Genomic DNA, 11,447 nt, shown 5'->3' with positions numbered 1-11,447 from the left:
AGAATATACAGAGCGCTGGTCAGGTTCAGTTAGCTTCACGTTCCATCTCAGGCCTCATCCGTCAGAATATACAGAGCGCTGGTCAGGTTCAGTTAGCTTCACGTTCCATCTCAGGCCTCATCCGTCAGAATATACAGGGCGCTAGTCAGGTTCAGTTAGCTTCACGTTCCATCTCAGGCCTCATCCATCAGAATATACAGAGCGCTGGTCAGGTTCAGTTAGCTTCACGTTCCATCTCAGGCCTCATCCGGAATATACAGAGCGCTAGTCAGGTTCAGTTAGCTTCACGGTCCATCTCAGGCCTCATCCGTCAGAATATACAGAGCGCTAATCAGGTTCAGTTAGCTTCACGTTCCATCTCAGGCCTCATCCGTCAGAATATACAGAGCGCTAGTCAGGTTCAGTTAGCTTCACGTTCCATCTCAGGCCTCATCCATCAGAATATACAGAGCGCTGGTCAGGTTCAGTTAGCTTCACGTTCCATCTCAGGCCTCATCCGTCAGAATATACAGAGCGCTAGTCAGGTTCAGTTAGCTTCACGGTCCATCTCAGGCCTCATCCGTCAGAATATACAGAGCGCTAATCAGGTTCAGTTAGCTTCACGTTCCATCTCAGGCCTCATCCGTCAGAATATACAGGGCGCTAGTCAGGTTCAGTTAGCTTCACGTTCCATCTCAGGCCTCATCCATCAGAATATACAGAGCGCTAATCAGGTTCAGTTAGCTTCACGTTCCATCTCAGGCCTCATCCATCAGAATATACAGAGCGCTGGTCAGGTTCAGTTAGCTTCACGTTCCATCTCAGGCCTCATCCATCAGAATATACAGAGCGCTGGTCAGGTTCAGTTAGCTTCACGTTCCATCTCAGGCCTCATCCGTCAGAATATACAGAGCGCTAGTCAGGTTCAGTTAGCTTCACGTTCCATCTCAGGCCTCATCCGTCAGAATATACAGGGCGCTAGTCAGGTTCAGTTAGCTTCACGTTCCATCTCAGGCCTCATCCGTCAGAATATACAGAGCGCTGGTCAGGTTCAGTTAGCTTCACGTTCCATCTCAGGCCTCATCCGTCAGAATATACAGAGCGCTAATCAGGTTCAGTTAGCTTCACGTTCCATCTCAGGCCTCATCCGTCAGAATATACAGAGCGTTCCATCTCAGACCTCATCCGTCAGAATATACAGAGCGCTGGTCATCAGGAAGATACAAAAGTCCAGAGAGGACATCATGTTAAGATCCCAACTTATTTATCTCGTGATCACGACATAAACATTTTTGTTGTTGTTGAGCTGACAAGATAAACTCTATAACTAGGAGGGGACATATTGATAATAGATTGACGTTGTGGCTGAGGCATAACACATTGTTGTTGTTGTAGACCCGGACAAACATACGTTATTTTTGCCACAATTTACCCCCTATGCACATTTAGCCATTTTTACAGCCTGGTACCTGATTTAGGTAGTTGACAAGTTTAATCGGGTGTGTTTGTCTGGGGACACAATAAAACTGTACTGTTATAATAATAACTGAGGGATGTCTCCTTTCATATCTGGAAAAGGACAAAGTAGAAGTAGAGAGATGTGAATTAATAATTGATTGGATTTATATAGCACTCTTCTACCACCTGAGGTGAGGTACTCAAAGTGCTTTACATAGTAGTGGGAAACTCACCTCATCCACCACCAATGAGCTGCATCCAGCTTCTTCACCAAGCTTCAGGGGAGTTGTCTTAAAGTAACCCAGTACCAGGCTGTAAAAATGGCAAAATGTGCATAGGGGGTAAATTGTGGCAAAATAACGTGACCAAACATGGGTCTAAATTATTATTATTTTTCCTGGTTTTCTAATACTGTGTCTCTCAGATATAGGACAGACACTTCAAAACCTTGTTCCTTAGGATTTATTTTCTGACTGTCTGTTTTGCCATTTATAAACGTGTTATTCAATGCTTTTCTATGGGCTTTAGAGGTAAAGGCCAAATTAGACCTACAGGGGTTAAAACGGCTTTGTTCTATTGGAAATTGTGCATGTTTAGAGCGCCACCATTGGATAAAAGATATGACAATTTATTATGATTTTTAAAAAATGTTCTATTTATTTAATTTGCAAATCTCTTATTCCCAGCATGAGGACAATTCAGGAACCAAAACCAAAATACAAAAAAACTGACATATTTTGTATGTCTTTTCTTTGACTGCTGTTGCTCTGTCTTAGTTACGTTGTCGTACCAGAATCCCACGGGTTCTTATGTGTTTGCAAGGACTTCTAGTTTTGAAATCAAAATGTATCTAATGAAGGTAGTTTACAATATATGTGTTGCTTAGAAAATGCCACCAGAGGGCGCCAGAGCTTTAACTGTTTTGTCCTAAGCGCCTATTTTCTACTGGGGTTGAGCACCAATGGCATCTAAATATTTTACTGAATATTATGTAGAAAATGGTAGTAATGTAAGTAGTAGCAAATCATGATGTACATGTATTTCTCACAATAGTGCAGATGTCGGTGCTTGTAGATTATGACGCTACATGCTTTGTTGTTTAACAGTCTCCACTGACCTACAATGGCCCCATCTGTTGTTTTACAGTCTCCACTGACCTACAATGGCCCCATCTGTTTAACAGTCTCCACTGACCTACAATGACACCATCTGTTGTTTTACAGTCTCCACTGACCTACAATGGCCCCATCTGTTTAACAGTCTCCACTGACCTACAATGACCCCATCTGTTTAACAGTCTCCACTGACCTACAATGACCCCATCTGTTGTTTTACAGTCTCCACTGACCTACAATGACCCCATCTGTTGTTTTACAGTCTCCACTGACCTACAATGACCCCATCTGCTGTTTAACAGTCTCCACTGACCTACAATGGCTCCATCTGCTGTTTAACAGTCTCCACTGACCTATAAAGGCCCCATCTGCTGTTTAACAGTCTCCACTGACCTATAGTGGCCCCATCTGCTGTTTAACAGTCTCTATAATGGCCCCATCTGCTGTTTAACAGTCTCCACTGACCTACAATGGCCATATCTGTGAAAGAGCGTCTCCTGGCCGTTCTGGATGATCTCGGCTCTGACGAGCTGAAGAGATTTAAGTGGCATCTAACTACAGAAAACCAGCTGGATGGCTTCCTTCCCATTCCAAAGGGCCAGCTGGAGACATCTAACAGACTGGACATAGTGGATCAGATGGTGCAGAAATACAGGGAGAATGTGGCTGTGAAGATCACACTGGACATCCTGAAGAAGATTAGCCGCAACGATCTCGCTGAGAAGCTAAACAGAGACTGTCCAATAGGTAATTCAGAATTCTTGTGTCTATAAGGTTTTGAGCAAATATATATATATATATTCTATTGTTTTGTTGAAATTCTATATATTTTCTCAAATAAGTTATACAGTCTTTGTATGTTTGTGACAAACTGGTAAAATGATAATTTTTCTTTGAAATGTGCATTAATTTCATGTGCTTAGATTTTTTCTCCAATAACCAGATATATTGTAAAATAAAAAATGTGTATATTTGTTTATTGTGTACTGTTGAGCGTCTAGAGAACAACACATGCTTGCTAACTATTCTATAACCATTGTCCATCGTCAGGTCCTTCAGAGGAAGATGGTGAGAAGTTCCAACATGAATATAAACTGGAAGTAAAAAGGAAGTTTCTGCATGTATTTAACGGGTACCAAAGCAGGGCCATAAACAACTTCTCAATGAGATCTACACAGAGCTCTACATCACAGAGGGTGGAAGTGGAGAGGTCAATCAGGAACATGAGGTGAGACAGATCGAGATCACGTCCAAGAATCCAGCAAGACCAGAGGCTAAAATCCTCTGCAATGACATCTTCAAACAATCCTCTGGACAAGACAAACCTATCAGAACTGTGCTGACAAAGGGAGTCGCTGGCATTGGAAAAACAGTCTCTGTGCAGAAGTTCATTCTCGACTGGGCTGAAGGGAAAGCCAATCAGGATGTCCAATTCATAATTTCACTCCCTTTTCGGGAGCTGAATTTGGTGAGGGGGGAAAAGTACAGTTTTGTAGAACTTCTACATACATGTGTCTTAGAGACTGGAGTGATTGAGAGGGACTTTTTGAATCACATTTTAACAAAATTGCAAAAACCAGGAAACCACAATGAGAGCAAGTACAAAGTTGTATTTGTCCTTGATGGTCTGGATGAGTGCCGACTGACCCTCGACTACGAGACCGGTAAGAGCTGGTGTGATGTCACGGAGCCAACCTCAGTGGACGTGCTGCTGACAAACCTCATCAAGGGAAATCTGCTTCCCTCTGCTCTTCTCTGGATAACCTCCAGACCTGCAGCAACCAATCACATCCCTCCTGAGTGTGTTGACCAGGTGACAGAGGTACGAGGGTTCGATGACCCACAGAAGGAGGAGTACTTCAGGAAGACATTCAGTGATGAGGACCTGGCCAACAGAATCATCTCACACGTAAAGACATCAAGGAGCCTCCACATCATGTGCCACATTCCAGTCTTCTGTTGGATCTTAGCTTCAGTTCTGGAGCATGTGTTGAGTTCAGATAAGAATGAAGAGATGCCCAAGACTCTGACTCAATTATTTATTGGGTTACTGATATTTCAGACCAAACAGATGAATGATAAATATCACAAGAAAGGTGAGCGAGATCCACGCAGGGATAAAGAGAGCTTCCTGGCACTGGGGAAACTTGCTTTTAACCAGCTGGAAAATGGCAACCTGATTTTCTATGAGGCAGACCTGAAAAAGTATGGCATTGATGTCACCGAAGCCTCAGTGAACTCAGGAGTGTGTACACAGCTCTTTAGACAGGACTATGGGCCGTTCCAGGACAAGGTGTACTGCTTTGTGCATCTGAGCGTTCAGGAGTTTCTTGCTGCGTTATACGTTTTCCTCTCCTTCAACAACAGCCATGTCAACCCGATGACCGAAGACCGATCCTTCATCAGAAAATGTCTAGTGAAGTTGAATCCTGCCATCACCTTCCACACGATTGCAGTGGATAAAGCCTTACAGAGTGAGAATGGACACCTGGACCTGTTCCTCCGCTTCCTTCTGGGCCTCTCACTGGAGTCCAATCAGAAGCACTTACACGGCCTACTGACACAGACCAGAAGCAGCTCACGGGGCCGTGAGGAAACAGTCAAGTACATCAAGAAGAAGATCAGGAACACTCCATCTTCAGAGAGGTGCATCAATCTGTTCCACTGTCTGAATGAACTGAATGACCATTCTCTAGTGGAGGAGATCCAAAAATACCTGCATTCAGGAAATCTGTCCAAAACCAAACTATCACCTGCACAGTGGTCAGCTCTGGTCTTTGTGTTGCTGACTTCAGAAGAGGAGCTGGATGTGTTTGACCTGAAGAAATACTCCAGATCAGAGGAAGGTCTTCTGAGGCTGCTGCCAGTGGTCAAAGCCTCAGAACTGTTCTGTAAATACACGTTAAAAATTATATATACAGTACGGGTCAATAGTTTGGACACACCTACTCATTAAAGGCTTTTTCTTTATTTTTAAAAATATTTTTTTCTACATTGTATAATAATAGTAAAGACATAAAAACTATGAAATAAAACATGGAATCATGTAGTAACCAAAAAAGTGTATATATATTTTAGATTCTTCAAAATAGGCACCCTTTGCCTTGATGACAGCTTTGCACACTATTGGCATTCTCTCAACCAGCTTCATAAGGAATGCTTTTCCCAACAGTCTTGAAGGAGTACCCACATATGCTGAGCACTTTTTGGCTGCTTTCCTTCTCTCTGCGGTCCATCTCATCCCAAACCATCTCAATTGAGTTGAGGTCGGGTGATTGTGGAGACCAGGTCATCTGATGGGCAACTTCATCACTCTCCTTGGTCAAATAGGCCTTACACAGCCTGGAGGTGTGTTTTGGTTCATTGTCCTGTTGAGAAACAAATGATAGTCCCGCTATGTGCAAACCAGATGGGATGCCATTTCGCTGCAGAATGCTGTGGTAGCCATGCTGGTTAAGTGTGCCTTGAATCGTAAATAAATCACAGACAGCGTCACCAGCAAAATACCATCACACCTGCTCCTCCATTGCGGAGATCATCCGTTCACCTACTCTGCGTCTCACAAAGACACGTCAGTTGGAAAAAAATCTCAAAATTGGACTCATCAGACCAAAACACAGATTTCCACCTTGTCTAATGTCCATTGCTCGTGTTTCTGGCCCAAGCAAGTCTCTTCTTATTATTGGTGTCCTTTAGTAGTGGTTTCTTTGCAGCAATTCCACCATGAATGGCTGATTCACACAGTCTCCTCTGAGCAGTTGATGTTGAGCTGTGTCTGTTAATTGAGCTCTGTGAAGCATTGAGTTGGGCTGCAATCGGAGGTGCAGGTAACTCTAATGAACTTATCCTCTGCAGCAGAGGGAACTCTGGGTCTTCCTTTCCTGTGGCGGTCCTCATGAGAGCCAGTTTCATCATAGAGCTTGATGGTTTTTGCGACTGCACTTGAAGAAACATTCAAAGTTCTTGACATTGTGATTGACTGACCTTCATGTCTTAAAGTAATGATGGACTGTCATTTGACTTTGCTTATTTGAGCTATAAATATGCCATAATATGGACTTGGTCTTTTACCAAATAGGGCCGTCTCCTGTATACCACCCCTACCTTGTCACAACACAACTGATTGGCTCAAACGCATTAAGAAGGAAAGAAATTCCACAAATGAGCTTTTAACAAGGCACACCTGTTAATTGAAATGCATTCCAGGTGACTACCTCATGAAGCTGGTTGAGAGAATGCCAAGAGTGTGCAAAGCTGTCATCACGGCAAAGGGTGGCTACTTTGAAGAATCTGAAATATAAAATATATTTTTATTTTTTTAACACTATTTTGCTTACTACATGATTCCATATGTGTTATTTCATAGTTTTAATGTCTTCACTAATATTCTACAACGTAGAAAATAGTAAAAATAAAGAAAAATCCTTGAATGAGTCGGTGTGTCAGTTAGAATATACATTAGCATATTACTTATTCATGGTTGATTCTCAAATATTCTGCTACATGTACTGTACACAGTAAATTAATTTCCATTGTGTTTTACTTTTCAAAGGCTTAATGGGTGTAACCTCACTGAGAAATGCTGTGAAGCCTTGGCCTCAGCTTTCAGCTCAACCTCCTCAAACCTGAGAGACCTGGACCTGAGTGACAACAACCTGCAGGATTCAGGAGTGAAGCTGCTCTCTGCTGGACTGGAGAATCCCCACTGTAAACTGGAGACACTGAGGTCAGTAGTCTGTATTAGTTCACTAAAGGGGATAGTTCTATAGGTATTTATAGAGAACAATTAGTAAGCTGTCATTGTAAATAAGAATTTGTTCTTAACTGACTTGCCTAGTTAAATAAATAATATCAGAGTAATCAGCTGAATTTTATGTCATAGTTATCTAACTGCAGATTCATGTTTGGAAGAGGAAGAATTACACAATCTATTGATATTATTTATTTTCAAGATGCTTTACTTCCTGAAGTCAAATGTTTTTAGTTATATAAAGATGTGATTGTAATATTATTTTAATCAGGTCATTTTGTAAATGCAAACGTCTGTTGAGTTTGAGGAAGACACACCTGCCATTTCCCTTTTCACCACTAGTGGGTGTAAATATGTGATAAACTCTGCAGGTTGTCACGCTGTCTGATCACAAAGAAAGGCTGTGCTTCTCTGGCCTCAGCTCTGAGGTCCAACCCCTCCTACCTGAGAGAGCTGGACCTGAGCTACAATATCCTAGGAGACTCAGGAGTGAAGCAGCTATCTGCTGGACTAGAGGATCCACACTGTAGACTGGAGAAACTCAAGTATGTAGAGAGGGTTTGTGGAGTTTGTGTCAATTCATGTGTGACATGGACAATTTTGGTTCAGGTTTCCTGGGTTAGGTATAACTATTTAATCAGGGGCACCACATTCACCCCCCCCCCCACCCCCACATACAACGGTGTGCTTTAGGACCATGTGGATGCCTCCATGTGGTCAGGTAGGCTGTTTGGAGTGTTTATCCAACTGGAAAAATATTAATATATGTCCCCCCACTTCTAAAACCAAAGTTGAGCCCCTGTATTTAATATCCAATAAACAATATTTGTGTGTGGTTGTGTGAGTGTGTGGTTGTGTGGTTGTGTGAGTGTGTGGTTGTGTGGGTGTGTGGTTGTGTGAGTGTGTAGTTGTGTGGTTGTGTGAGTGTGTAGTTGTGTGTGTGTGTGAGTGTGTGGTTGTGTGTGTGTGTGTGTGTGTTTGGTTGTGTGTGTGTGTGGTTGTGTTTGGTTGTGTGTGTGTGTGTGTGAGTGTGTGGTTGTGTGAGTGTGTGGTTGTGTGTGTGAGTGTGTGAGTGTGTGGTTGTGTGAGTGTGTGAGTGTGTAGTGTGTAGTTGTGTGTGTGTGTGTGTGTGTTTGGTTGTGTGAGTGTGTGGTTATGTGAGTGTGTGGTTGTGTGTGTGTGTGTTGTGTGTGTGTGGTGTGTGAGTGTGTGGTTGTGTGAGTGTGAGTGTGTGTGTGAGTGTGTGGTGTGAGTGTGTGGTTGTGTGAGTGTGTGGTTGTGTGAGTGTGTGGTTGTGTGAGTGTGTGGTTGTGTGAGTGTGTGGTTGTGTGAGTGTGGTTGTGTGAGTGTGTGGTTGTGTGAGTGTGGGTTGTGTGAGTGTGTGGTTGTGTGAGTGTGTGGTTGTGTGAGTGTGTGGTGTGTGTGTGTGAGTGTGTGGTTGTGTGAGTGTGTGGTTGTGTGAGTGTGTGGTTATGTGAGTGTGTGTGGTTGTGTGAGTGTGTGGTTGTGTGAGTGTGTGGTTGTGTGAGTGTGTGGTTGTGTGAGTGTGTGGTTGTGTGAGTGTGTGGTTGTGTGTGTGTGGTTGTGTGAGTGTGTGAGTGTGTGTTGTGTGTGTGTGTGTGTGTGTGTGTGTGTGTGTGTGTGAGTGTGTGTGTGTGTGTGTTTTTTACTGAGTCACTGTTCTGCTTCTTGTGCAGTGTTGACCACCGTGGAGAGTACTGGCTGCTGAAAAAATGTAAGTGTTGACTGCTGTGAGGTAAATGTGAAATGTGTTACTGGTGATGAGACAGGAAATAGCATAACCTCAGAGTCCAATTACTCAACTGTTTGACCTACGTGGTCAGATGAAATATGAGCCGCCATCTTAAGGAAGTAGAATCAGACCCGCTGGGCACAGACATCATTTCAACGTCTAGTTTTGATTGACGTTCGGTTAAGTTATCGAAACGTTGATTCAACGTTGATTCAACGTCCTCACATGTACTTTTTTTGTTGTGGAAATGACATGGAAACAACGTTGATTCAACCAGTTTTTGCCCAGTGGGATATATTCTGTACAGGCTTGCAGACAAATGATCATATAAAGTACAGACTGTAGATGAAAAAGACGATAAATGAAATACTAAAAAACACATTATTTACAAGTACTCTCTCTCCCTCTCTCTCTCTCTCTCTCTGCCTGTCTCTCTCTCTCTCTCTCTCTCTCTCTCTCTCTCTCTCTCTGCCTCTCTCTCTCTCTCTCTCTCTCTCTCTCTCTCTGCCTCTCTCTCTCTCTCTCTCTCTGCCTCTCTCTCTCTCTCTCTCTGCCTCTCTCTCTCTCTCTCTCTCTCTGCCTCTCTCTCTCTCTCTCTCTCTCTCTCTCTCTCTCTCTCTCTCTCTCCCTCTCTCTCCTCTCTCTCTGCCTCTCCCTCTCTCCCTCTCTCTCTCTGCCTCTCTCTCCTCTCTCTCCTCCTCTCTCTCTCTCTCTCTCTCTGCCTCTCTCTCTCTCTCTCTCTCTCTCTGCCTCTCTCTCTCTCTCTCTCTCTCTGCCTCTCCTCCCCCTCTCTCTCTCTCTGCCCTCTCTCTCTCTCTCTGCCCCTCTCTCTTTTTAACTACTTTTTATTGTGTCAGTACAGTACACAGTCAATATACTCAACAATTAATCATCATTTCATTCCATCCAGCGCCGTCTGTTAATTAGATGTTTTAATCAATGAGTCCTCCTCATAAAAGGCCTTGGTGATTAACATTCTGATGATGATGATGATTTCTAATATTGATCTTACCCTATCAGATGCCTGTGATGTCACACTGGACCCGAACACAGCATGCAGACACCTCTCTCTGTCAGAGGGGAACAGGAAGGTGACACGGGGAAAGAGGACCAGCCGTATCCTGATCACCCAGGGAGATTTGAGTTCTGGCCACAGGTGCTGTGTAGAGAGGGTCTGACTGGGCGCTGTTACTGGGAGGCAGAGATGAGTGGGGGAGGGGATGACATAGGAATGACGTACAGAGGAATCGGCAGGACAGGAAACGCTGATGACAGTAAGCTTGGATGCAATGACAAGTCCTGGAGTCTGAGCTGCTCTGATTACGGTTACACTGCCAGGCACAATAAGGAGAGAACTGACTTACCTGCCTCCTCCTCGTCAACAGAGTAGGAGTGTATCTGGACTGGCCGGGCGGCACTCTGTCCTTCTACACTCTGTCCTCCTCTGACACACTCACTCACCTACACACATTCACCTCCACATTCACTGAGCCTCTCTATCCAGGGTTTTGGGTTGAAATAAACTCCTCGTTGTCCCTATGTGAGGTCAAAAACCTTTAGGTAGTAAGGACGGTTCTTGTTGTTATTGATTGGTGTTTGTAAATAATGTTTATTTAGTCAAATGGTTGACATTGCAATCCTGATTCTGTTTGAAGTCAATAACACTGAATGGACCTTTCCTGGTACACATTCGGCCAGATGAAGACAAATAAAAACTGGTTGTTTTCAAAAACTGTTAAATGTTGTTTTTCACATAAAAGAAGAATGACAGTTAAAGTCTGTAACGGTGAAACGGCCATGTTTGTTAACGACATTACAACAACAAAGAGGTCACTTCAAACAACAACAAAACAGTTTATTCCCTCAGACATCATTTCACAACAGCAGAGTCTTTTTCCCCCTTTGTGATTTGTGGGATCTTGTCTACAGACAGTTGCCTGTGTGCACACCAGTAGCTTCACGTTTCGTTCAGTATTTTGTTGTTTTTTTTGTTCGGTGTTCATTTAAAAAGAAGAAAATGTACGCCTACCACGCTGCACCTTGGTCCAATCCTTACGGCGATCGTGACAGCTGGTGTGATATAACAGAGTCTGGACTACCGTTATGTTCCCCCATGATGCTGGTGTGATATAACAGAGTCTGGACTACCGTTATGTTCCCCCATGATGCTGGTGTGATATAACAGAGTCTGGACTACCGTTATGTTCCCCCCATGATGTTGGTGTGATATAACAGAGTCTGGACTACCGTTATGTTCCCCCCATGATGCTGGTGTGATATAACAGAGTCTGGACTACCGTTATGTCCCCCCATGATGCTGGTGTGATATAACAGAGTCTGGACTACCGTTATGTTCCCCCATGATGCTGGTGTGATATAACAGAGTCTGGAC

The 11,447-nt window shown here is 43.6% G+C and overlaps 1 protein-coding gene and 1 pseudogene across 1 annotated transcript; both read left to right on the top strand.

Moving 5' to 3' along the window:
* The first annotated feature begins 2,201 nt into the window (after positions 1-2,201).
* On the top strand, positions 2,202-3,930 carry LOC121843866 (apoptosis-associated speck-like protein containing a CARD). Its single transcript, XM_042313733.1, has 2 exons — positions 2,202-3,299; positions 3,603-3,930. The coding sequence occupies exons 1-2, from the start codon at positions 3,023-3,025 to the stop codon at positions 3,782-3,784; spliced, it is 459 nt and encodes a 152-aa protein (XP_042169667.1). The 5' UTR covers positions 2,202-3,022; the 3' UTR covers positions 3,785-3,930.
* Positions 3,931-4,141: 211 nt separating this feature from the next.
* LOC121843868 lies at positions 4,142-10,763 on the top strand (annotated as a pseudogene).
* Positions 10,764-11,447: the final 684 nt, after the last annotated feature.

The sequence above is a fragment of the Oncorhynchus tshawytscha genome, unplaced genomic scaffold (genome assembly GCF_018296145.1).
Source record: "Oncorhynchus tshawytscha isolate Ot180627B unplaced genomic scaffold, Otsh_v2.0 Un_contig_9130_pilon_pilon, whole genome shotgun sequence".
Taxonomy (NCBI): domain Eukaryota; kingdom Metazoa; phylum Chordata; class Actinopteri; order Salmoniformes; family Salmonidae; genus Oncorhynchus; species Oncorhynchus tshawytscha.
The sequence above is the reverse complement of the archived record's forward strand: the minus strand, read 5'-3'. Positions and strand labels throughout refer to the sequence as shown.